At 37.6% G+C, this 26,444-nt stretch overlaps 2 protein-coding genes and 1 pseudogene across 6 annotated transcripts; 1 reads left to right on the forward strand and 2 right to left on the reverse strand.

The window, feature by feature from the left end:
• Nucleotides 1-2,381: 2,381 nt before the first annotated feature.
• LOC147522239 (pentatricopeptide repeat-containing protein At3g29230 pseudogene) lies at nt 2,382-16,054 on the reverse strand (annotated as a pseudogene). Its single transcript, XR_015212685.1, has 12 exons — nt 13,329-16,054; nt 11,407-11,436; nt 5,890-6,975; nt 5,664-5,775; nt 5,334-5,538; nt 5,084-5,188; nt 4,884-5,012; nt 4,247-4,429; nt 4,027-4,160; nt 3,315-3,515; nt 3,007-3,183; nt 2,382-2,854 (listed from the first exon to the last, which is right to left on the reverse strand). The product of XR_015212685.1 is annotated as a pentatricopeptide repeat-containing protein At3g29230 pseudogene (transcript).
• An 877-nt stretch (nt 16,055-16,931) lies between these two features.
• LOC147522240 (pentatricopeptide repeat-containing protein At3g29230-like) lies at nt 16,932-21,454 on the reverse strand. Of its 2 annotated transcripts, XR_015212691.1 has the most exons (3): nt 19,343-21,454; nt 19,044-19,266; nt 16,932-17,279 (listed from the first exon to the last, which is right to left on the reverse strand). XR_015212691.1 is itself a non-coding variant. In XM_086592114.1 (2 exons), exons 1-2 carry the CDS (start codon nt 21,245-21,247, stop codon nt 19,963-19,965), a joined length of 1,206 nt encoding a protein of 401 aa, XP_086448240.1. In that variant the 5' UTR covers nt 21,248-21,454; the 3' UTR covers nt 19,856-19,962. The 2 variants fall into 2 exon arrangements, 1 of the variants encoding a protein (XP_086448240.1); XM_086592114.1 differs by lacking the exons at nt 16,932-17,279; nt 19,044-19,266 and having other exon boundaries at nt 19,856-19,989; nt 20,069-21,454.
• Nucleotides 21,455-22,165: 711 nt separating this feature from the next.
• LOC147522241 (NAD-dependent malic enzyme 59 kDa isoform, mitochondrial-like) lies at nt 22,166-26,444 on the forward strand. Of its 3 annotated transcripts, XR_015212701.1 has the most exons (7): nt 22,166-22,923; nt 23,011-23,064; nt 23,138-23,934; nt 24,687-24,783; nt 25,249-25,367; nt 25,463-25,630; nt 25,895-26,444. XR_015212701.1 is itself a non-coding variant. In XM_086592126.1 (6 exons), the coding sequence occupies exons 2-6, from the start codon at nt 23,041-23,043 to the stop codon at nt 26,053-26,055; spliced, it is 540 nt and encodes a 179-aa protein (XP_086448252.1). In that variant the 5' UTR covers nt 22,166-22,923; nt 23,011-23,040; the 3' UTR covers nt 26,056-26,444. The 3 variants fall into 3 exon arrangements, 2 of the variants coding, with proteins under 2 accessions (XP_086448252.1, XP_086448258.1); XM_086592126.1 differs by lacking the exon at nt 23,138-23,934 and having other exon boundaries at nt 25,924-26,444; XM_086592132.1 differs by lacking the exon at nt 23,138-23,934 and having other exon boundaries at nt 22,169-22,923.

The raw sequence follows: 26,444 nt of genomic DNA on the forward strand, positions 1-26,444 counted from the left end.
CGTCAGTGTCAACCTTTTGCACATATGTGTTTGTCATGTGTCCACTCTTTTCAATTCACCTTTTGACCACAATCGAACCCTAATTAAAAAACAAAACACCGATATAACCCTCATCACTTTCGCTTCTATTCTATACCATAGTTGCCACCCGTTCATCACCATTAACAACTCACTACTTTTCTTTATTGTTTTTTCTTTTCTAGTTCATCTATTTTATCTTTTTTTCTCTTTATCTTATTTATTTTTGTTTTTCTCTATCTAATTTTAATTGTTCGGTTCACAAGATGTGAAAATTGAATTTAATTTTTGGAATTCGTCAAGAGAATTGGCAGCACATATTTGTCGTTAAAACCGTCAAACAATCGGTTTGGATATCAATTAGATTAGAAATTGGAGTCGGATAAATCTAGAACATCGGTTCAGTTCTTATAGCACATAAATCAACCGAGTTGGTTTGGTGGTCCGATTTACTCCAAAACCGACCTGAACCCAACCCCCTAAGTCCAATTATGGAATTTGAAGTTTGCTAAATGTGAATCCAAGAAAGTCACGAAGAAAACTGAATATGAATATGTTCCTAAAGGCTAAAACTTATCACTATTACTCCATTGGTTGATATTATGACTAACATGAACAACCATACTATTCTTCAAGTTTAACTGATTCTGTGAGTGCCACCATTTAGTTCAGTTCGCCACCTCGTGCACAATGACCAAATTGCTCACTGATTTTCAGTCGTTTTCACTGCGACCATATTTAGATGAATCTGTACTCCATGCTAGACCTTTTAACCATTAAGCTTGAATACTAAACATCACACACAAGGCCAACAATTTTATTAAAATGCAAGATTGAAAAACTACCTATTCATAATCAGATATATAGTCATAACTCACCCACTCTTTTGATTTATACTGTAGGTCCATGCAACTATATGAGTTAAATGTTCATGGATCAAAATAGCTTGAGGAGCCCGTGTGACCGAGTAGACGCCCAGTACCTGTTAAATTTTGATCTGTTGCTGCAGACAGGATAACTGGGTGTTGTGCTCCAGAACACAACACATAACAACCCCCCCCAAGCACCACCACCACCCACACAAAATTTTCTCTATCAAACATTTAACCATCAGCTCATAAAAGATAATCTGCTACTGTTAATCAAGATTTTAAAACTGAATAGGACTAATACCATTGATTGTGACGTTTTGGTCTATTCAACTTGTTAGACTAAAAATTTGATGTCCCATCTGACCGACTAGCAATTAAAAGAGATATCATCTTTGACGGGTATGAGCAGCAAACACCTTTTCCTTAGGGTAAAGGGTAAAACAATGCGTCCATTTATTCTCTCTTTGCTGCCTATCTACTTCGGTTGCTTTTCAAACTGGAACATGACCAGGGTAGACTAAAGGCTTAAAATTGTAGGTGGTTTGCTTGCAAGGAAAGTTATTAATTAGGAATTCTGGGCTCATAAACTGTTTTAAATTTGGATTCTATGGTCATATAGCAAAAATTTCCACCTTGTCTTGGACTCTTGGTAGAGTAGGTAAATAAGATTACCATTTCAGTAGCTCAAACAGTCTACGTGGGGTCGTGGGTGTTTACCTTTCTGATTCATGAGTATCTTTTGTTCTCCAACTTACCAACTTACAGGGTTGCTAATATTGTTCCTTCCACAACCAATTAACCATATCAAAACCAAGCCAGAGCCCAGAAGGGTCTTCGACAATGGGCCAAGGTGGCAAGCTGTGCCTTAGACAGTTGGTGTGGAATGTAAATATATATCCCCAAGTCCAGTCCAAGTTTAAGACGACTCAACAAAGCCCAATCCACACTACAAAAGGAAAGACTTTACCCAGCTAACAATGGCTGTCGCCAAAGGTATTACCCAACAGGCCAAAACTGCTGCAAGACCGTTGGAAAACGCAGGTTGATGATCTTTGCCGACGGACACTGCTTTAGACCGTTGGAAAGCGCGGGTGTTGCAGATATGACAACTGTTATAGGCCATCGGATAGGTCAGCTGCTAGTGACCATTGGGTATTCCAACAGTTGGCAAATGCTATTGTCGGTCGGGGTAGTTTACTACTAGACAGATTGTATCTGTTGGGTATTAGTTTTTTGGTTTTAAAAAAATATTAGTTATAATAATTCTTTCAGATATCCCAATCCCAACATTACATTATTTCCCCTCTAATTACATTCTTGTAGGTTCCCACTCCAATGCTACAAGCGCCAATGTATTCATAAAATACATAAAGAAACAATTAGAACAAAATGTTAAAATTAAAGTACTCAGCTCAAAGACATTGAATAGTTTGTGACTTGCATGACTATAATAATCTTGCCTAACATGACTGATCAAAGGAAAAACAGGACTTCAAGCTAAAATGGGAACAATATCGAGGCAAAATTTAAATTTAAGACCGAACAAGAAATGTAAGACTGAACAAACAGCCCTGAATGTATTGCTAAAGCTATTCCCAATAACTTACAAGGAAATGGTTTTCTAAAACGAACATTTACAAAGTATGAAATTAAATCTAAGACAACACTCACCCTATTCCACATAGCAGGGCGCTTCTCCACCATGTTGCTACCTCTTCTAGGGCAAACAGAACACCCCTTACAGGTGAGTGGAAAGCAGCGTTTACACCTGAAGCTGCTCCACATGTAATCAGACCCCTACGGTCCCTATCATTATTGAAGTAACGTAACCAATGCCATTTCAAGCGGTGTTTGTCTTGTCCACGTTGGCCTAGCAAGGAAGCAATGCAGGAACCAATGTGCACCAGTGGCCCTTCTTTTCCCAGATCTAGACCAGCAGAGACAGCACAAATGCTTCCAATTATCTGCAAAGAAGAGTAAGAAAAGGTTTTTTGAGACCATCTATATCTAATTATCCATTTTTTGAATTTAATGTCAATATCCTTTGCTGTGTATTTCTTCATAAGCCATATATAAAAATGTACTTAATTATCAGGCTAGGAAGTGGTGAACTCACCTTCACAACTAATCGAGGAGCACCAAACATGTTGGGTGTGTCAACTCCGTTGAGATAAGCTTAATCTCCGGTATGCCTGGCCCTGCAGCAGTAGGCGCAAACATCACACAAAGAACATCCGCTACTAATGATAGAACCAGATTAGCCACGGTGAAATTTATGAAACCCATGAGATACCTGCAGCAACCATCAGAATGTACATTCCAAACTTCTAAACGGAGAAAAAGACTAAGAAAATGATGTTGTTGACACCCTACTGAAAAACTTTGATAATAGTATAATACTGATCCTACAGAAAGCACGCACACCTTTTCTCCTCAACAAAACGAGCCACTGCGAGAAGCTTGAATCCAGCAATGTTCTCTATTGCAAGGTTGATAAGGGTGGCAATAACCCCAGTTAGCAGGCCAATAAGGAAAGCCAATGTCCATTTTAGAAAAATATACTGCAGAACTTTGATTCTTGATCGACTCCTCCAATCACGCTTGAAGAGATCATTCTCATTGATCCTGCATCAAGAAGGACATTAGAAAAAAGAATCATTTGAGCAAGATAGTATTACAAGGAATATTAGCATTGATTTATGGAATAAGATGACCATACTGATAGTCCAAGCTCTCCATATGAGAGACCTTAGACCCAACCATGGCTAGTGGGTTGGAGGAGAGTTATGTTTTTCTTAAGAAGTGGCTGCTGCAGAGAGTTGCTTTCTGGGTCATTTTCTTCTGCTTCTTCTCATTAGAATAGAGTGCTAAAAGTGGTGTCCTGAATCCTTAAAAACATCTTCATCTCCCATTTTAAATTCCATAAAGGTCTTACTCTTACCTATAAAGGTCAGCCGCAAAGAATCAAAGCCGTGTAGAACATATGCATGTAACATTTCTCTTGTCTGTGTTCAATACTAGAAAGAATTTCGCATCGAAGAAATTATCCATAAAGAGCAAATGAGCATTTACATTTCTTTTCAGACTGTAAGAAATAATACTTACAAGAAATGTACCTAAGGCATGAAAAACAAACCTGATTAACAGCCTCTCCAAAAGCTACAAATGCGAATTCCCCGCCAGGTGCAAGTAGAACTTATTGCTGCTATCATTGAAACACCGAAAAGTCTTCCAATTGATGCAACTAAAATGCCCTTCCCACCTAAGTTTCTGCAGAAGTAGGTCCTTTTTCATCTGTGACTTTCTAAGATCAGCACTAATTATGGTTTTTTATTGTCGGGGAAAATATAACTTACCACTCTCTTCATAATTTTCTGACTGCATCTCCTGCAAGTAGCACCAGGAGTTTGTGAAACCTTGATACCACCTACATTAGCAGCAACAGTGGTAATATTTGAGGAAGACACACCACCCTCTATATACTTATAATTTCCTGATCTTCCCATCGAAGTGAGTCTATGCCTTCAACATCATCAAGGCTGAGATTACAATACAGGGCAAAGTCAATTACATAAAGGACAATCAGTATGGAAATCCCATTTATTCATTTTATTTTTAAATAGAGATTCCTACTTAATTGGAAATCACTGTAAATTATGCACGATTTGATCTGGTATGCTGTCCTCAATATGCAAGTAGCATGATTCCACATATGCATCAAAATAGAGATATAACTCAATGTTTTTTTTACAGGACTCATGATTTAACACGTCGAATGTATGTCCCTTTAAAGAATAAAGACCAGTGCGATGAAAATGATGTGATCATTAAGAAAATATGACAAATCAAACTTCAATTTAAAATAGAAAATAGAAAAATGGCCGGAGTTGAAGGAAAAAGTTTATTACAGGCTCTTGCCCATCGAACTCAGAGGTGCAGACACATGGATATGTAAAATTAAACTTGAAAACAATTCCTGGATATGTTACAGACCGTCATAAAAAAGCGGCCCAAGAGAAGGCCACGGTATGGAGCAATATCAGATTCGACTTGTAAGGAAAATTCTGTTTCTGCAATAAGCAAACCAGCCAAGAAAGCTCCTAGTTCCATAGAAAGGCCAGCCTGTCCAAGGAACAATCATCAATTTATAGTTCGAAAAATATGTCGACGAAAAATCAAACAAGTCCACATACCCTTGCAGTAAGAAGACTCGTCCCAAGAATAACGAGAAGAGTGCATGCAGAAAATATCTCAGCATTTTGATTCTCTGCGATTTGCTTATAAATTGGGTGAAGCAACTGCAAGTTTGCAAGGTATGAAAAGAGATTATTACCGTGTACTCTACTAAAACAAAAAAGACAAAAACCAAAAATGAAAAACAAAAAACGAAAATGAAAACAGTACAAAAGGTGTGGGAATGAGGAAATGGAAATTCAATATTACTTGCTCTGTCAGCGTTCCTTTGAGATTTTTCAACAGCTTTAGACAATTCCTGCACACGTTTGTCGTGATCATCCACAACAAGAAGCTTATGGTTATGGGAAATGTCTCCATTTATTGAGATGCTAGAAGAAGTGCGAGCTTTAGAGTATCTGCGCAACATTACATCATTTATATGTATTTGAAGAGCAACACAAATTTCCTCCCCCTGCAACATAGGAAGAAGCTGTCATAAACCTTATGCATGACCTGCAAACAATCAAGTACGTAATTCAACGCGAACAGTGACGTGCTATACGTGCTTTGTTTCAAATTGGAATATGTGGAGGACACCTGCAACTCTCATCTTAAAAACGACAGCAGTATTGCTGCTACCGAACTGCATTATGTCTCTAATTTCAGCAGAATGCAAATATTCTTTTGGGACGGGACGGAAAAAATGAACCTGGAGTGCAAATAAGCAATTAGTCCTATATTCAACACATGCAGACTTAACATTCAGAAAAACTGAATATCTAGAACGTGTCAATAACATCAAAGTCAAAAGATTATAACTCACTCCACGCTTATTGATGCCTAAAACAATTCGACCAGGCAGAAGCCCAATAGGATCATCAATCTTCCTAACACTAAAGAAAACCGAGTTCCCATAACGAAGTGTTCTCAAGATCCGGAGAAATTGTTGTCTTGCATCATCCTTTGAAAGATTTTCCTGGAAAGAAAAAAGGTAGCATGTTAAGCAGTGAAATATCAAATACTTAGGATTACCCCCCATCCTTCTCCCTCCTCCTTTATCTGGGCTTGGGACCAGCAATGCAAACTTATCATAAGTTTGCACAGGCGGAGTTACAAAGGTGGTTAGTAGAACACAACTCAATTATTGCTTTCCTAAGAACCATATTACATAGTGATAAAAAATATGCATCACAACCACGAAACCCAAAAGGAAATAGAAAAAAGCCGGTAGTTTACTTAGTACTTGGCACTGGTAAAAGCCAATAAAAACATTTAAGTACATTAGCAGTGCTTCAAGAAGGTGACCCAATGATTACAACATTAGCAGTTCTTTGGGCCAGATGACACTCCCTTGAGCGACCTCGCCAAGCTTTGATCACCAATCATCATAAGGTAATGGTAGTACAACACCTCCGTCATAAACCACGTTCACATGAACTTTGAAGTTCCCCTCTTCCAATCTCCTATTACCAAACTCGGTATTATGATCAATATCTTGCATGATACCTCTCGCCACGACTCTAAGCGGTCAACCACCACGCAGATCACATTCTTTACCAATATATTCATTGACAACCTACAAAATTAAATTGTGTTATCAGTCTTTCCTTATAAGAGTGGATCATATATGTTTTTCGAAAAATAACTCGAATAATTACCGGAAAACGTGACTAGAACGTGGCGATTCAACATCTGCCGTAGGCATTCTTCCTTGGCTCATAAACTCTCTCAACAAAGCTGTATTCTCCAACACTGCATTCTGAAGCACATCTACCCTCTTCTCAAGGTTCGTGTTCATCTTTTTCAAAGCCAAATTCTGTTGCGCCACAACTTTCATCTTCTTCACCGATGCTTTGCATACCCCTTCACCCAAGCCTCGAAAACGACCCCTACTATCTTGCCCAAAAACCTGTACATAATGGATAATCGATTTAGTACCCTTAAAATCATGTCAAACAACAATTAATTACAACTATGATTAAATATGAGACCTTTGTGAGGGTATCATTCACCGACGTCTCTCGTGACTTCGGGTGCAAAGCAGTGTAACCATTAAATTTTTCCTAGTAAATCGGATAAACAAAAATATCTCAAATTACTATCTTAAAAATAATTAAGTATCTCAAGTCTTATTAAGTTAGTACACTAACAGCTAGCTCCGGGTCCTGGTGTTCCCCATTCTTTCTTTTATGAATGTGTATATATTGGTCCAATCTAGTGATAGATGACACAGGGACACCTTTCTCCTTTGCCATTTCAACTTTAGCTACAGCTGCAGATTTCCTCCCAAGACAATTGATCAGCTTCCAAATGTGCATTTTATTATCCGTATATTGTTGTATTAGAGTTCTTCTTACGCTTAACGAAAAGACAACTCATAGTTTTTATTGCCTTTTTCAAGTTATGGAGTATTTCAGACCACTTATCATAAAAGTTGCGTCTTAACACCAAAAGGAGCTTTAATCACACTTATTATAAATACCAGAAACTGCTATGGAAAAGTGTTGAAAAAGTCAAAATCAACGGTCAAAGTCAAAGATCAGGGTCAAAGATTAAAGCCCTCAACTCAGAAAACCAAAAATGGAAGCCCTTATCTCAAAATATGACATTCTCCTAAAGCCTACCTTGGTCAAGAAGAAATCAAAAACTAAAAGCAAAAGTGAAGTGTGAGGTGTCTAATTTGTAATGGAGAAGGGCAAATCTGTAAAAGGCAAAAGTAGGGGTATATAATCCAAAAGTTGTGTTGCATGGGTACGGGACGGAGTGTCTAGTTTGGACACGGGTACGACGATTTGGACACGGCGAGATCTGAGAATTAGGGTCTGTTTTGCTTGTGTCCGTGTCCGCAGGACACGGGTACGTGATACGGAGAGGAAATTAGGGCGTACCCATGCAACAAAGTCCAAAAGTAAGGGAGAGAGAAACCATCCATTGTCTTAGGATTCAAACCATTTGGTTTGTTTAATTTCTTGTCTAGTTTTTCAATTTAAGTTTTTACTTTATTGTTTGTTTTATTTCCTTTCAATCAAAACTTGTTATTTTACTTGTTTTTATTTCAATTTTCAATCTTATTTTACTTGTTTCTATTTCAATCTTCAAGCAATCTTTATTTCAATATTTTCAAGTCATTTCAATACCAACAACTAAAGCTTTCATGTTTTCATTAACTTAAAACCAATATAATTTATACAAGAGTCTACCTTTTTTTTTCACAACTCCCACACTCAAAATCTAAACAATTTAGGCTGAACCTCACTTTTAAAACAAACTCTTTTGAAGTTACCACCACTATCTAAAGCTTCAACAATGATGGTGGGTAGATTCTCTCCAGCGTGCACAATGCCTTGACCATGCCCCTTTCCAGTACATCAAGTGTTTCAATCTCTATTTTCTTCGAACACAAAACACTAAAAAAAATACAAATAGTTGTAATAATTGTTCGAGTTTTTTTTTTTCTGTTGCCATCTCTATAAACATGTTGTATTAATACCGGCAGCAAATGTTGAATTAGAATATGATAGTCATGTGACTTCATTTGTCTCAAATCCATTGAATCTCCTTTGACAATATTAGACCAGTTACCGCTAAACCCAACAGGTACACTAAGATTGCGCAAGGTTTTGATGAACAACTTCTTCTCTTCTTTTCGAAGCAAAAGATACCTTGAGGCATAACCTGTTTCCCGCCAAGCTTAGTCACCCAATATTTTTCTTTCTCTTCATGCGCTTTAAATCTTTGCGTGCATTGACATCATCTTTAGTTTTCCCTTTCATATTCAGCATCAAAGCAAGAAGAATTTCACAAACATTTTTTTCAATATACATAACATCAAGGTTATGACGGACGAGAATGTGTTTCCAATACTTGAGCTTAAAGAAGATAGATCGCTTCGAAAACCATGAATTTCCTTTATTCCCTTCCTTATTCTTGCCGAGTTTCCTTAGTCATTCTCTTAATTTCAACTCTAGTAAACCATAGGCTGCTCACCTTGTTCCTTTGTCTTATCATAGGTGTTTTCTCTTGTATCATTTCTAGCCTCGGATCTCAATGGAAGCCACCGTCAACTTCTCATATACACATGCTTCCTTCCATGGTGAAATCTTATAGAAGTAGTTTTCAGACCACAAGGAGGGCAAGCAAATTTTCCCTTTGTTTACAGCCGGAGATATTCCCATAAGCTGGAAAATCATAGATTGTCCACAATAAAATGGCACGCATATGAAACTCTTTACCTTTGAATGCATCTTTAACCATCACCCCATCACGCCACAATTCTTGGAGTTCTTTAACCAACGACTGCAAATAAATGTCTTACCCGGTTGCTTTGGACCCTCAATGAGAATTGAAAGCATGGTGAATTGAGACTTCATGCACAGCCAAGGCAGGAAGTTATAGTTCACAAGCAATACAGGCCATGAATTGTGTTGTGCTTCAAAGTTGTTGTAAGGAGTAAAACCATCAGTGGCTAGTCCCAAACGAACATTCCGTGGCTCTACAGAGAAGTCTGGATACTTTAAATTGACTTGCTTCCACACTGTTGAGTCAACAGGATGCCTCATTGTGCCAGGCTTTGATTCTCCAGTAGAATGCCACCGCATCTCCTTTACCACCCAAGGCACACTATACAATCGCTTCAACCTTTCCGTAAGTGGAAAGTATCGCAAGACCTTAGCAAGCACTCTGGTTCGCTTCCTCAAATTCTCAATGGTTGGAGTTTTGTATCTAGAAACACCACAAGTAGAACAACCAACCTCAAATTCATTCTTTTCCCAATACAAGATGCAGTTGTTTCTACATGCATCAATCTTCTTGCATTTCAGTTATAAGTCTTTAATCATCTTATCTGCCCTGTAGTTATTCTTTGGTATCTTGTTATCACCAGGCAACACCATGCGGAGTAGTTGAAGCAATACAGTAAAACTCTTATCACTCCACCGATTTGTGTACTTCAGGTTAAGAAGTTTCACGACAAATCTAAGAACATTGAAGTCACATCTAGATATAATGCAGTCATTGATTCACGCAAGTTAGCGTTAAAAACAACACCGTTTACGACTTCTTCCCCCTCTATACAATCTCCTGGATCATCTCCAAGAAAAGTGTCCAAGTTGTCAAGACTAAACTCTTGAGCAATGGAGTCAGCATTCATGTCAACCACATGCACATTCTCTTGAAATCCCGACCTTTTTTTTTTTTTTTGGTAAACCTGTTTTAAATGAGATCAGTAACTCTTTGATGCTGGCGGGGTTTGAGCCCCAGACCTCTGGTATCATCACCCAAAGGTTTTACCGACTTTGCTAGTCAGCACCTGCCCTCTTTCATTGTGTTGTTCTTCCACTTCTTTCTCACCATGCAAGAACCACATTTTATATGTCTTGTCAAACCCATAGCTAAAATAGTGTAGGACAACATTATCGTTACTCATTGCCACGTCTTGGTTTCGACACTTTCGACAAGAACATGGTATGACATTCTTGCTAATGTGTGTCTCAAGGCTAAGGTTACAAACTCTATAACACCTCTTATAAAACACGGATGCTGGAAATCGTCTATATCAATCCAACTCTTATCTATCAAGCACGTTGACTCCATGATGTACTTCTAAGTGATAAGAAAAAACGAACGAAACTCAAAACAAGAAAAATAGCTAAATAGTTATGTAGAGGCATACACTAACTAGGCCAAGGAGTTACAATGCTAACTCTAGGTATACATTGACTTTAGACTAACTCTACGCCATAAACTAACCTAATATTAAGTACCAAAGTGGAGTACAAAATTAGATGAAACTAGAGTCAAACACATATTAATGCATCTTTTAAAAGGAAAACACATCTTAAATAATTTCCCAAAAAACCACATACTCATGTTTTGGAATAGATCAATGCAATGAACAACTTATATTTTTCGCAATTATATTAGATACAAACAAGCTAAATATAAAGTCATCTTATAAGTTATAACTTTTATACATGTATAAAAAGCTAATTAGTAACACATAATAAACAAAACCTCAAATTGGTTTATGACCATCAAAACACAACAAGTTTCAACAAATCTAAACCATTTCACACATAGTAATCCAAAAAAGAAACTAAACCCACAGTTGGTATTACTTAAATCCTACTTATAAAACACTAAAAACACAAAACAAACATGATAGTAGTACTTTAATTAGGAACAACAACAGTAGTACCGTCATATCGTCAACGGTAATCAAGATACAGAAAGCTTACCAGAAAATTGGAAAACATGTAATGAAATAAAAAAACAGGTTCAATCAAATTTCAAGAACTAAAACGTTGATGAAGTATTTGTTTAACAGAAGAGGGACGCTTACTTGCAGAGGTGAAGTTGTACGGCACAGCTACTACAAAAAAACCAAATGCAAAAGAAAAAAAATCAAATTTTAATCAAAATAATCAAATTTATTACCATGACGGCTTATAAATTTTAACCAATTATTTACCTTGATGGCTTCAACTTGATGAAGTGTTACAAAACAACCTACAAAATCGTGGGTGAGAGAGGGAGTAAGGGATTTGAGAAGGTGTTACCTTCTTGAAGCATTAGTGAGAGCGAGTGAGGGGAAGGCAGTCGACAACAAGCTTGAGTGAGAGGGATAATAGTTATTAGTTAGGGTTTTCTTTATTTTTTTATTTTTTCAGAAAATTTACGGTAGGAACTGAAATTGGTTTGGCGCCCGGATAATTGGAATAGATATGCCAACAGCTGAACTCGCAAGAACAAACCGGACGGTTAATAAATACAACGGAAATTTAATCAACAATTGGCATATTTAAGGCGTCTGTCGGAAAGAAAAGAGGGTTAAAAACCGTCACAATAACCAACGGATCTCGCACAACCGTCGGTTATAACCAAAACACATGAAGTGCTGAAAGAACTCACTGGACAGATGGCAAAATAATACCTGTCAGGTAATCTTTATGGGGTCTGTCGGGTAAACTTGTTTTTTTGGTAGTACCGTACATGAGAGCCTAATCTGAGTCCAGAAGGAAGGTACTTAATACTGTCACTCTTTTCCAAGACTAATTAAGTAGAAATTTACAACTGCAATAAGTTCAACAACAACAATATGTAGTTTAAGTTGTTCAGCTATAGGCACCGAACAAATTTCCTAAGACTACCAAAAGTTTCGCCTCTAAAAGCATCATTCCTTCTCAATGCCTCAGCATCCATGCATCCAATGCATTCTTTTCGATATAATACTAGTCTATTAATAATTCTTCTCCAGTTCGAGTTCAATCTACTCTCATGTCTTCTTTCAAAAAGAGGATTGCATTTTCAAAAGTTGTCTTCTATACATCTTATGTAACTTTATATGGATCTTAGAGCATCTCTAGGTGGAGGCATCAACTGCATATTTGTCTCCACCATTCGGAATTTCGCCAAAAATCATCTCTAGGTGGAGATAAATGTGGAGGTATCGACTGTCTAGCCATATCCGTGGAGGCAAATTTGCGGTGACAATGTCGCGTGGATTTTTTTTTTTACTTTTTCAATTTGGAGCGACAATGGGAATGTCGGGTGGGGTTTTTTTTTAACTTTTTTCAACTTGGGGTGACATTGGGAGTGTTGCGCGACAGTAGTAATGTCACGGGTGGTAGGTCCTACTCCAAATTTACGACTGTTATTTGCCTCCACCTAGAGTTAGTCAAAGTTTGCGGATACTTGCCTCAAATTTTGGCCTCAAACATGCAGTTGATGCCTCCACCACCTAGAGATGCTCTTAAAGTTTTTAATTTACATTTGAGGGGAGCTAAATTGTAACTTAAAATTTATTACTTCTGAAACCACAAGGCTTCACTCCTCTAAAGAACATTCAGAAGCGGTACTAACGCCCCTTATGTTCACCATGTGTAATGTCGAAATAATCTATCCATTTAAAATGCCAAAGAAACCGCGGACTTTCAATTACACTCACGATATGTTAACTAACAAAATCTCTTTTAGGTTTCAAGATCCAGTGCACGCATAAATAAATAAACTAAATCTCTATAGCACATGATATCCATAATTTTCAACTAAACAGATCGGTTTTCCAGGAAAAAGAAAAGGGGGGGGGGGGTGTGTTTATACCTATGTGAACCGGGTATGGGAATCTCTTTTAAGTGTCAACATAAGTATAATTGATTTTACAATCCATGATCTTGATGAGTGTACGTAATTACTTATAAACAGAATTTATTCGTTTTTCTAATAAACAATAAAAAAAAATGCTAAATAATAATAAATACATACCTTAAGTAAAAGGCAAGTGCCCCTTAAGCCACCCCAAATACCTCCAATCGCCTTTCAATTCCATCATCCCACTTTGCACGGTGAGCTACTGTACTTGACCATGAACCCAAGACTATCATTTAGGAGCAGAGAATACAAAACCGATGAGTCGGGCTTTTAGCTAGACAGTGCAACAGGACCAGTAACAGAGTATGGTATAAGAATGTACAGGAAAAAGAGAAACCCGCATTTGTAGGATCCAAATCAATCAAGGTGCACCAAGAGTGTTTTGCTCCGATTGATGCCTTAAAAGTGTATACCTCTTCTTGCAGTCTGAGATGGCTTCCACTACCAGTATATGCCTTTGCTGCTAAACTACATCCTCCCTAGAAACAGTTTTGAATCCAAAACTTGCGCATTCCTGTCTTTTAAACAACCCACTCCATGGTATAGAACAGCCACAACCCCACGAGCATGTTCAAATTTGACTTTGGCAAAGTAGAGTACCAATCAGCAATAGGTTTAATAGAACCTAAATCTGGAAAAATCATTTTCTAAGCTCTATTCCATCTCTGCTATCATAAGTAATGTCACCCAAGGTAGTATAATGCCCGGAAGACAACAGTATCAAATGGAGCTCACTTCGATGAAGAAACTCAGACACTATCGAATGAGGGGTGGTGTTTTATATGCAATGTATTGTTTGAGAAATGTAGTACAAAAAGATAGCTTGTTACATGAAAAAACAAAAAATCCTGTCAGTATGCCCTTGGTACATAACCAACTTGCTTGAGATGATACCCCAATCTATCTATCATCTTATATATCCTAGAAGATTGAGGATGCGATCTATCTGCCACTGTAAACTCATGAACTCCATCATCTAACTCAATTGAACTTGCCCCAGGCAGCTTTTGTGTGGTTGTACTCTTCATTTGTAACCTCACCTTAGCGAAGTTGTTCCAATGGCCTGCAGCAGCATATATATTAGACAAGATAGAATAGTTGTTGGCATTTGAGGGATCTAATTTGACCAGCTGATCAATGACCTTCTCTGCAAGTTCCACATTATTATGCATTCTGCAAGCACCCAAGAGGGTTCCCAATATGATGGCATTTGGTTCCATGGGCAAGTCTTGGACAAGCTTAAATGCTTCGGTTAAATGCCCCCCACGCCCAAGAAGATCAATCATGCAACCATAGTGCTCGACTTGGGGCACAATCCCGTAGTCTTTCTCCATGATAGAGAAATAACGACGGCCATCATCGACAAGACCACCATGTGTACAAGCACACAATACACCAATGAAGGTGACTCCATCAGGTGTGAACCCTTCACGACTCATCCTAGAGAAGAGTTCAAGCGCTCGTTCCCCATGGCCATGCATGGCAAGTCCTTGAAGTATGGAGTTCCAAGAAACTACATCCCTCTCCACCATCCCGTCAAAAACCTTCATTGCCTTGTCCAAACTCCCACACTTTGCATACATATCAACCAACGCGTTGCACACTTGAGTGCTATGTCTAAACCTACTCCTCTCAACAGATGTATGAATCCTCCTACCCAAACCAAGCAAGCCCGATTCTGACGAAGCAGCTAATATACTAATAAAAGTACCATTATCCGGTTTCAATCCAGACCTCTCCATCTGATCATACAAAGTAAATGCCTCCTTCGCAAACCCTTTCTCTGCATACCCAGATATCATTATAGTCCAAGGAACCAAATTCTTAACTGGCATCTTATCAAACATCATCCTCGCCATATCCATATCACCCGATTTACTATACCCCGAAACCATAGTTGACCAAGAAACCACATTCCTTTCAGGCATCTTCCCAAACAATTCAATGCACTCATTTCACCTGCCTTAGCATATCCATCCAAAACTGTATTCCAACTCACGGTATCCCTCTCAGGCATTTCATCAAAAAGTCTCCTAGCTTCACCCAACTCCCCACTTTTCACCAACCCAGAAATCATAGAATTCCAACTCACAACATCTCTTTCACTCATTGCATAAAACAACTTCCTAGCTACATCAACACCACCCAACCCACACTTACAATAACTATCAATTAAAGCATTGGGCACGAATATATCATTCAAAAAACCAAATTTCTCAACATGGGTATGAATCATTTGAACTTGTTTCAATCCAAAACAAGCCTTAACAAGAAAAGGGTACGTAAAATTATCAGCAAAAACACTATTCCTCTGCATGTCAAAGAAAACAGTAAACGCTTTACCATATAATAAGTTTTGAGTATAAGCTCTAATAAGAGTATTGTAAAGAAGAACATTAGGTTCACGTATTAAACAGAATACATTATATGCTAAACTTATTTGACGACAGTTAGAGAATGTTGTAATGAGTTTTGGTGCAATGTAAAGGTCTTGGTGTAAATTTGATTTGAAGATTTGAGCTTGGATTTGTTTTAAGTGATTGAGGTTTGTACATTTATGAAGTTCTGAGATTTTTTGTTCTAATAGTCTTCTTCTTGATACCCATGTTGGTGTTCTTATTGCAACTGTTGACATTTTTTTTTTTTTTTAGAGAAATGGAAGAATGAGGGGGTGTACTCATTTTTTGTAATAAGAGTTTGTGATGGGTTTTGGAGGTAAGAGAGATAAGGTATATGAAATGGAAAACGAAATTTCGGAGTTTGTGATATTTTAGTAACAAATCGGAAGTTGTAAGGAATGTCAAGATAATTGTTGAGACAGATATATCGGGAAATGTCTTCGAAATGTAATGCATTTGGTGTGAAAAAAAGAAGAGAGCTAGTTTTATGTGAGTGAGCAAAATCCATATTTTGTGAACCTTCATGTAAAACGACATGGAATGAGTAGATGTAAAAATCAGATTTGTTAGTGTGAATGTGGAATATATTAAATGACTGATTGGCCAGACCGGCAGACTGAATATGAGAAAGAATTATTTTGACAAATTAGCAAGATATTAGAGGAAACTAAAAAAAACCAGTTCTTTCTTAATTGTAAAGATGCATTTCATTTGAAGTTACATCCTCTTGTCTTCATCTCACTGATGTGGGAAATGGGGCTTGTAGTCACTTGTCAAACCTTTAAGTATATAAAACACCAAATCGTGCATATACATAGCCATTGATAAATTTCCTTTCTTCACATCTTGAAACTTAGCCTTTAGCCGATTTATATGTGCTTTAGAAATAGATGCAAATCTTCTTTCTAAATTCATCCACATCAGATCAGTTTTGCTATATTCTGTATTATAGATGAAGGATTACTGAAAGCATTTTAAATTTCAGCTCCATTTTGATTCTGAGAAAAACTGTTCTGATTCTGATTGAGATTTGAGTTGCTTTCTTGAATTTGATTGCTAACTTGATTTGTTCTCGTCATTGTTTCAATCGATTTGAATCAAGAAGATAGATCCTGTGAACTATACGAATTTGAGATAAAAGCTCAATTTAATTGAGTTGATCGAAAGAAAGATCTAATGATTGAAACTTGAATTGAATTATTTATCAAGAAAATTACGATAAAATTTGATGATTTGTGAAAATTAGGGTTTGAAGATCGATCTCATTCTTTGCTTTTGAGCGAAATGATCTGATACCATAAAGAATAATAAAATGACGGAAAACTGTAAAAGAAAATTTTGATTAAAAGACTTGTGTTTCTATTACAGGAATGTTCTATTTATACACTTCTTTGACAGCTAAGACTGACAAGTTAGTTACAAACTATATTGACTTGACCGTTCTGTCTTGATTTCTCAGCTACATATCCTTATTAAATTGCATCTATGAGCACACTTCCAACTTCCAGAAGAAGAAGACCCCACGTTGAAGACTTCATACACTCCTCCAAATCCACCTAAGTATTTATAAGGTCAAATTTCACTCCTTCTCCAAACCCACATAAGTATTTATAAGGTCAAATTTGTTGTGAACCACAATGCCATTCTTATTGAGCGCCAGCTGACTCTGAGCATAAAGCCAATCTTAATATTATGAATTCCAAAAATTAAAGATTGAACAGCAGCCAATTCTAATAATATTTGATGATACTACCACATGCAAAAATAAATAATTTCGATTTCACATATTGAATTTTTTAAATTTTGGGACAATAAATTGTCACGATGATTGTTTGGATCATTATTTGGATGAATAAGTGTGACAATTCTATGATGCAAGATGAGTTTTTCCATGCATGAAATTATGTTCGACTAATCTTATAATATACAAAGAAAATTGCTGAGGTCTTAAAGATTCAGAATGTACAAAAGTTCTTCCATTCGGGTTTAGCTAAGCTCATATATGTTTTTAGTTCGATTTATTCAACTTGTTATTGGTTTCACTTGGAATAAAATCCACCTTACTGCATATTTGCCTCCACCATTCGGAATTTCGCCAAAAGCTATCTCTAGGTGGAGGCAAATGTGGAGCCTGTACATGAGAGCCTAATCTGAGCCCATAAGAAAGGAACTCAATACTGTCACTCTTTTCCAAGACTAATTAAGTAGAAGTTTACAACTGCAATAAGTACAACAACACCAATATGTAGTTTAAGTTGTTCAGCTATAGGCACCGAACTAATTTCCTAAGACTGCTAAAAGTTTTGCATCTAAAAACATATTTTCTTCGCAATGCTTGCGCACCCATGCATCCAATGCATTCTTTTCGATATAATACCAGTCTCATAATCATTCTGCTCCAGTTCTAGATCAATCTACTCTCATGTCCTCTTTCAAAAAGAGGATTGCATTTTCAAAAGTTGTCTGTTATACATCTTATGTAACTTTATATGGATCTTAGAGGATCTCTAGGTGGAGGTATCAACTGCATATTTGTCTCCACCATTCGGAATTTCGCCAAAAACCATCTCTAGGTGGAGACAAATGTGGAGGTATCAATTGTCTAGCCGTATCCATGGAGGAAAATTTGCAGTTTCGGATGCGGATGCGGCGTGGCAGTGACAATGTCACACGCCATTACCAATATCGCATGGATTTTTTTTTTTTACTTTTTCAATTTGGCGCGACAGTGGGAATGTCGCGTGGGTTTGTTTTTTAGACTTTTTTCAACTTAGGGCGACATTGGGAGTGTCACGGGTGGTAGGTCCTACTCCAAACTTGCGACTGTTATTTGCCTCCACCTAAAGTTGGCCAAAATTTGTGGATACTTGCCTCAAATTTTGGCCTCAAACATGCAGTTGATGCCTCCACCACTTAGAGATGCTCATAAAGTTTTTAATTTACATTTGAGGGGAGCTAAATTGTAACTTAAAAATTTATTACTTCTGAAACACCAGGCTTCACTCCTCCAAAGAACATTCAGAAGCGGTCCTAACGTCTAACGCCCCTTATGTTCACCATGTGTAATGTCGAAATAACCTATCCATTTAAACTGCCAAAGGAACCGCAGACTTTCAATTACACTCATGATATGTTAACTATCAAAATCTCTTTTAGGTTTCAAGATCCAGTGCACGCATAAATAAACTAAATCTCTATAGCACATGATATCCATAATTTTCAACTAAACAGATCGATTTTCCAGGAAAAAGAAAAGGGGGGGGGAACCTATATGAACCGGGTATCGGAATCTCTTTTAAGTGTTCAACATAAGTATAATTAATTTTACAATCCATGATATTGATGAGTGTACGTAATTACATATAAACAGAATTTATTCGTTTTTCTAATAAACAAGAAAAAAAAATGCTAAATAATAATAAATACATACCTTAAGTAAAAGGCAAGTGCCCCGTAAATCACCCCAAATACCTCCAATCACCTTCCAATTCCATCATCCCACTTTGCGCGGTGAGCTACTGTACTTGACCATGAACCCAAGACTATCATTTAGGAGCGGAGAATACAAAACCGATGAATCGGGCTTTTAGCTAGACGGTGCAACAGGACCAGTACCAGAGTATGGTACAATAATGTACAGGAAGAAGAGAAACCTGCATTTGTAAGATCCAAATCAATCAAGGTGCACCAAGAGGGTTTTGCTCTGAATGATGCCTTAAAAGTGTATACCTCTTCTTGCAGTCTGAGATGGCATCCAATACCAGCATATGCCTTTGCTGCTAAACTACATCCTCCCTAGAGACAGTGTTGACTCCAAAACTTGCGCATTCCTATCTTTTAAACAACCCACTCCACGGTATAGAACAGCCACAACCCCACGAGCATGTTCAAATTTGGCTTTGGCAAAGTAGAGAACCAATCAGCAATAGGTTTAATAGAACCTGAATCTGGGAAAATCATTTTCGAAGCTCTACTCCATCTCTGCTATCATAAGTAATGTCACCCAAGGTAGTATAATGCCCGGAAGACAACAGTATCAAATGGAGCTCCCTTCAATGAAGAAACTCAGACACTATCGAATGAGGGGTGTTTTATATGCAATGTATTGTTTGAGAAATGCAGTACAAAAAGATAGCTTGTTACATGAAAAAACAAAAATCCCTGTCAATATGCCCTTGGTACATAACCAACTTGCTTGAGATGATGTCCCAATCTATCCATCATCTTATATATCCTAGAAGATTGAGGATGTGATCTATCTGCCACTGTAAACTCATGAACTCCATCATCTAACTCAATTGAACTTGCCCCAGGCAGCTTTTGTGTGCTTGCACTCTTCATTTGTAACCTCACCTTAGTGAAGTTGCTCCAATGGCCTGCAGTAGCATATATATTAGACAAGATAGAATAGTTGTTGGCATTTGAGGGATCTAATTTGATCAGCTGATCAATGACCTTCTCTGTAAGTTCCACATTATTTCGCTTTCTGCAAGCACCCAAGAGGGTTCCCAATATGATGGCATTTGGCTCCATGGGCAAGTCTTGGACAAGCTTAAATGCTTCGGTTAAATGCCCCCCACGCCCAAGAAGATCAATCATGCAACCATAGTGCTTGACTTGGGGCACAATCCCGTAGTCTTTCCCCATGATAGAGAAGTAATGACGGCCATCATCGACAAGACCACCATGCGTACAAGCACACAATACACCAATGAAGGTGACTCCATTAGGTGTGAACCCTTCACATCTCATCCTAGAGAAGAGTTCAAGCGCTCGTTCCCCATGGCCATGCATAGCAAGTCCTTGAAGTATGGAGTTCCAAGAAACTACATCCCTCTCCACCATCCCGTCAAAAACCTTCATTGCCTTGTCCAAACTCCCACACTTTGCGTACATATCAACCAATGCGTTGCACACTTGAGTACTATGTCTAAACCTACTCCTCCCAACGGACGTATGAATCCTCCTACCCAAACCAAGCAAGCCCGATTCTGACGAAGCAGCTAATATACTAATAAAAGCACCACTATCCAGTTTCAAGCCAGACCTCTCCATCTGATCATACAAAGTAAATGCCTCCTTCGCAAACCCTTTCTCTGCATACCCAGATATCATTATAGTCCAAGGAACCAAATTTTTAACCGGCATCTTATCAAACATCATCCTCGCCATATCCATATCACCCGATTTACTATACCCCAAAACCATAGTTGACCAAGAAATCACATTCCTTTCATGCATCTTCCCAAACAATTCAAAAGCTGCACTCATTTCACCTGCCTTAGCATACCCATCCAAAACCGTATTCCAACTCCAGGTATTTCTCTCAGGCATTTCATCAAAAAGTCTCCTAGCTTCACCCAACTCCCCACTTTTCACCAACCCAGAAATCATAGAATTCCAACTCACAACATCTCTTTCACTCATTGTATAAAACAACTTCCTAGCTACATCAACACCACCCAACCCACACTTACAATAACTATCAATCAAAGCATTGGGCACAAATATATCATTCAAAAAACCAAATTTCTCAACATGGGTATGAATCATTTGAACTTGTTTAAATAAAGAACAAGCCTTAACAAGAAAAGGGTACGCAAAATTATCAGCAAAAACACTATTCCTCTGCATGTCAAAGAAAATAGAAAACGCTTTACTATATAATAAGTTTTGAGTATAAGCTGTAATAAGAGTATTGTAAAGAATACATTATATGCTAAACTTATTTGACGACAGTTAGAGAATGCTGTAATGAGTTTTGGTGCAATGTAAAGGTCTTGGTGTAAATTTGATTTGAAGATTTGAGCTTGGATTTGTTTTAAGTGATTGAGGTTTGTACATTTATGAAGGTCTGAGATTTTTTGTTCTAATAGTCTTCTTCTTAATACCCATGTTGGTGTTCTTATTGCAACTGTAGACATTTTTTTGTTTTTTTAGAGAAATGGAAGAATGAGGCGTGTACTCATTTTTTGTAAGAGTTTGTGATGGGTTTTGGAGGTAAGAGAGAGAAACGAAATTCCGGAATTTGTGATATTTTGGTAAAAAATCGAAAGTTGTAAGGAATATCGAGATATTTGTTGAAACAGATATATCAGGAATATCTCAAATGATGCATCTGGTGTGAAAAAAGAAGAGAGATAGTTTAGTTTTATGTGAGTGAATGAAATCAATATGTTGTGAACCTTCGTGTAAACTTAACGACATGGAGCGAGTAGATATAAAATTATATTGAATTGTATTGTTAGTGTATATGTGGAATCAAAGACAATTAATACTGAGTAGTTGAGAATGCTTTTTTTTCATAAAAAAATGAATTCTACGTTTTTTTTTGCCGATTTCAATAGCTCGTAACCCAAAATAGATAAAAACCCAAAATAGATAAAAATCTCTTTCTATACTTTTTTTTCAATTCTACAAAACACTCCTAACTCTTAAAAAAAAAATCATCTCTTCAAACCCTCTCATACATAAAAATGGGTTCCACTTTTGCGCGATTTCAATTTGCTTCTTAACCCAAAATAGATAAAAATCTCTTTCTATAACAAAACACTCCTAACTCTTAAAAAAAAAATCATCTCTTCAAACCCTCTCTTATTCTTCTCTTCTTCCAAAATTAAACACAGTCAAAACGTATGATATGGCTTCCTTCTATTGGTGTGGTGAAGTTGTTATGTCACTGGAGTTCCCGGTTCAAAGTTTGTGCTGTTAACAAGTTAGTTGGTTGTATTGGTTCTTATCTATTTTGATATGGTCGTGATTTGAAGGCAGCTTTGGTGGTTGATCCTGTAATGGTATCTACAAGTGGAGATATATTGGCTGATCCATCTATTTTAATTGCGTCGCTTTAGTTTGGCTCCTAAGTGTACCGGCTCATTAAGACGACAAAGGCTGCCTAAGCAAACATAAACAACAGAATTTGGCTCCTTGAATCAAGCCATTTTGAAAGTTCACGGTCATCAATTGACATCCTGTTACCTCTCTCAGCGTTATCTATGTCTTCCTTATTGTATAAAGACACTGGACCTATGCACCAAGCTTTATTGCCTTTAATCTTTTCATAGGCCTCAACATATTTGGGCTCCAACCTGTTGAAACTATTTACAACAACACCATATGCTGTTTCTTCAGCCTCTCTGATTTGGTTGCGGATATCTTGCAAGTCCGACGAGGGATCACTCAACCCTGCTGGTAGACAAGCTTTAGTTAACTCAACTCGATCAGGCAAGCCTGGCACAACAAAAGGCTCAGACTCGGCTTTGGTGGTTCTCCCAATTAAATTTTTTAGACCTGTACACCTCCACTAAATGGTTTGTAGATCTTATGTGATCAATGTAGTTGGATTTTTACCTAGCACATGTTCGTATGTTCTTTATTTCATCCATTTTGCGCAACAGGTGGGAAACTAGGCTTCTACTACAAGGAGCATGAAATTCTTCCTCCTCTTCCAGGTTAGTTTCTTTCCTTGAAATTGAGTTCCTATATACTTGAGTGAGTGAGTACGAGCACTGTTAAATCTTGCAGAATATGCATCAAAAGCTGGGAAAGATGAATTTGAGGTTAGAAGCAAAAAATTACTGAGAACATGTACCGTCATATGCAATGGCAATGAAGAGTTGACAATTGATGCCGAGGTTTGTCTAGAATTCTAGATACAAAAGATAGCCTAGGCACATCATATAGAGAAACACACTGGAGAAGTAGAGTTTCAGAAAGGCGGCAACTGCTTCCAGTTTAGATGCAATTTTGTGAAAGAAGAAGAAGGGTTTGCTCTACATATAGCTTAGTCTTATATAATTTTAAGGTTCAAATATAGCAAGTATGCTGATTTTGAAAAATAGCTATACTGGAATATGTGCCAAAACGCTACTCTGAGTTTTGCACTATCTGTAAGATTGTAACTATGACTTGAGAAGTGCAATGCACAAACACACCAAAAACTTGTGGTGAATTTACAGAAAACCGCTATGTAGGGATGATGTTGAAGGCAGTAGATTAGTGATATTTAGAGAGCCTTCTTTATACCGGACACTGTAAGGTGGAAATGAAATTCAATTCTTAGTGGGTCTCCCGGCGGTATCGTATAACAGGGTCAGTTGGAATCAATGTCGTGAATGAATTAGTCAGTAAGTCACCTCTTAGTCATGTTGAATGACTGGAAACATGTCACAGGCGCCATGAAGAATTGGTTGTAGGTGGTTCTTAAGTGACAACCAATTCTGTAAGCTGGGAAAGATGGATTTGAGGTTAGAAGCAAAAAATTACTGAGAACATGTACCGTCATATGCAATGGCAATGAAGAGTTGACAATTGATGCCGAGGTTTGTCTAGAATTCTAGATACAAAAGATAGCCTAGGCACATCATATAGAGAAACACACTGGAGAAGTAGAGTTTCAGAAAGGCGGCAACTGCTTCCAGTTTAGATGCAATTTTGTGAAAGAAGAAGCAGGGGTGGAAATCTTATCGTGATAACAGGGTCAGTCGGAATCAATGCCGTGAATGAATTAGTCAGTAAGTCACCTCTTAGTCATGTTGAATGACTGGAAACATGTCACAGGCGCCATGAAGAATTGGTTGTAGGCGGTTCTTAAGTGACAACAGTTTCCATAGCTCACTTTTGTCGATTTTGATATCAATGGTTTTGCACCAAGACGTTAAACGTTGGGCTGCCTAGGTTGTTACTATCGTGTAAGTGGTCGTTACCACTTACACGCGCACACATTTAGGATCTATATTGCTAAGAATCAGTTGGGTCTGTGTCGCGATTGAATCATACTCTGTAGCTTGATATCCTTGAAAGGAAGATTGACTGATTGAGGAAGTGTTTTAGAAAGAGGGAGAAAGAGAATCTTTAAGTCTATGGGAAAGTGGCTGAAACATGTGATCTGATCATAATGTTTCGGCCAAATTGTGCTAATTGTTTTATTTACTAATCTGATTAAAAAGACAATCCTTGCAGCTGACTACATGCATTGCCTGCTAGCACTTGTCATACTTTCTTTTTCTTGTCATATGATTGAAATTTACTGATTTCTTCTGATCAGATTAGTAGACTTTTTCTCTGCGTGTAGGACACTGCTTTCCCACCAACAGAAAGAGATCAACTTGGTCTTCGAGGCCTTCTCCCTCCTCGCATCCTAACATTTGAGCAGCAATATGATCGTTTTAGTGAGTTTTTCAAATTCCAAATACGCTCCTCTCAGATTTTACTGCTACTTACACTTCCGTATTCTGAATTGTACCATTTGTCCTCTTTTTTTTTATAGATAGCATCATGTAAACTTTACTTTTGACTATAATTAATTTGGAACATACAATAGCACATGCTAATTAAATAGTAATGGGAAACCACTTGCCTATTGGATTCACCTGACACGCTAACAGCTATTATGCCCCCCAAAAAAAAATGTTGAAATGTTCTATACAAGATTTGCAAGTTAATATGTGTTTTTATTATTTTTGTAAAGACAGTTTTTTTTACCACTGCAAATCTTTCATTATCATATGTTTTTGCTTAAGTTGTAACTATACAATAGATGTAACTATGCGATAAAACTCTTTAACTGATGCATAACGAAATCTTCTTTACTACATGGTAATTTGAGAGCACTGTTCTTTTTTATGAAATCACAGTGGATGCATATCGATCTCTGGAGAAGAATACTTCTCACGAATCTGAGAGAGTGGTATCTTTAGCGAAATGGAGGATGTTGAACAGACTGCACGACAGAAATGAGACATTGTATTACAGAGTAGGTTTGGTGGCCGAAGGCTTGAATGTTTAGATTAAGATTGTCCTTTAGTTTTCAGAAACTGAAGTTTCTAATCCTTAAGTTGGCGCATCCAGGTCCTTATTGATAACATTAAAGAGTTTGCTCCAGTAATATACACTCCAACAGTTGGATTGGTATGTCAAAATTACGGTGGCTTATTCAGACGGCCGCGAGGGATGTATTTTAGTGCGAAGGACAAAGGAGAGATGATGTCGATGATATACAACTGGCCAGCCAAACAGGTATTACTTGAATTTCAAGACTGTTGTTCCTTCACATAATTTACTTCATCAAACAAGGTCTGTTGACTCTGTTCCTGATTTTTATGGTCACTTAGATTCTAGATTTTGCAGTGTGGGTCAGTTGTGACTCATTTATTGGTACAGTCTGCAGCCAATATCTTCTGATAATGGGATCCTTACATAGAGATCCTTGATTTTCTTTTATTCCTCTTTCGTAGTTGTGAGGTATCTACCAGATTTTATTTCCTTTTGTCGCTGTTATAGGATTTGCTTTTGTCTATATGGATGATCAGCGAGATACCGAGGATGCAATTCGAAGACTTGACAGGGCAGAATTTGGAAGGCAGGACCGGCGGTTTCGTGTTGAGTGGACAAAGGTATTTATGACAGGACAAATCAAGCCATCTGACGTGGGTTTGAATTAGGACACAGTGATACGTACATGCAGAGGTTCCAGTCAATGGATTAATGGAACGAGACGCAATGGGAACCTCCAGTACCCGCCTATAATGAAATATCTTCACTTGCCTAAGTGTGATATAGTCTTTGTAAGCCTTCAAGTTCTGATCAAGACCTACTAATTTAGTGTTCTGCCTTGATTGTAATTTAATTCCACTTTAATTTCGAGTTGTTGGGATATTGTAGGAGGTGTGGATTAATGAAGTGTTGGGATATATATGTTTGGGTTCTGCCCTATTTTGCAAATACGAAAATTTTGTATACCACCTTCATTGATCATTCCACTTCACAGTCATCCAGGAATTGTATTGAGCACCTCTATGGTTCATTATATGTAAAATCAAATGACTGTCTT

The sequence above is a fragment of the Coptis chinensis genome, chromosome 1 (assembly GCF_015680905.1).
Source record: "Coptis chinensis isolate HL-2020 chromosome 1, ASM1568090v1, whole genome shotgun sequence".
Classification (NCBI taxonomy): Eukaryota; Viridiplantae; Streptophyta; class Magnoliopsida; order Ranunculales; family Ranunculaceae; genus Coptis; species Coptis chinensis.

Excerpts from the sequence above, each read along its gene's own strand:
- LOC147522240 (XM_086592114.1), bottom strand. The coding sequence starts at position 21,247 with ATGCAGAGGAATAGTGTTTTTGCTGATAATTTTGCGTACCCTTTTCTT. Across the intron at positions 19,990-20,068 it reads ATGTGGAACTTACAGAGAAG|GCCATTGGAGCAACTTCACT; the intron begins GTCATTGATCAG and ends ATGCTACTGCAG.
- LOC147522241 (XM_086592126.1), top strand. The coding sequence starts at position 23,041 with ATGAAATTCTTCCTCCTCTTCCAG. Across the intron at positions 24,784-25,248 it reads GCAGCAATATGATCGTTTTA|TGGATGCATATCGATCTCTG; the intron begins GTGAGTTTTTCA and ends ATGAAATCACAG. Across the intron at positions 25,631-25,923 it reads ACAACTGGCCAGCCAAACAG|CGAGATACCGAGGATGCAAT; the intron begins GTATTACTTGAA and ends ATGGATGATCAG.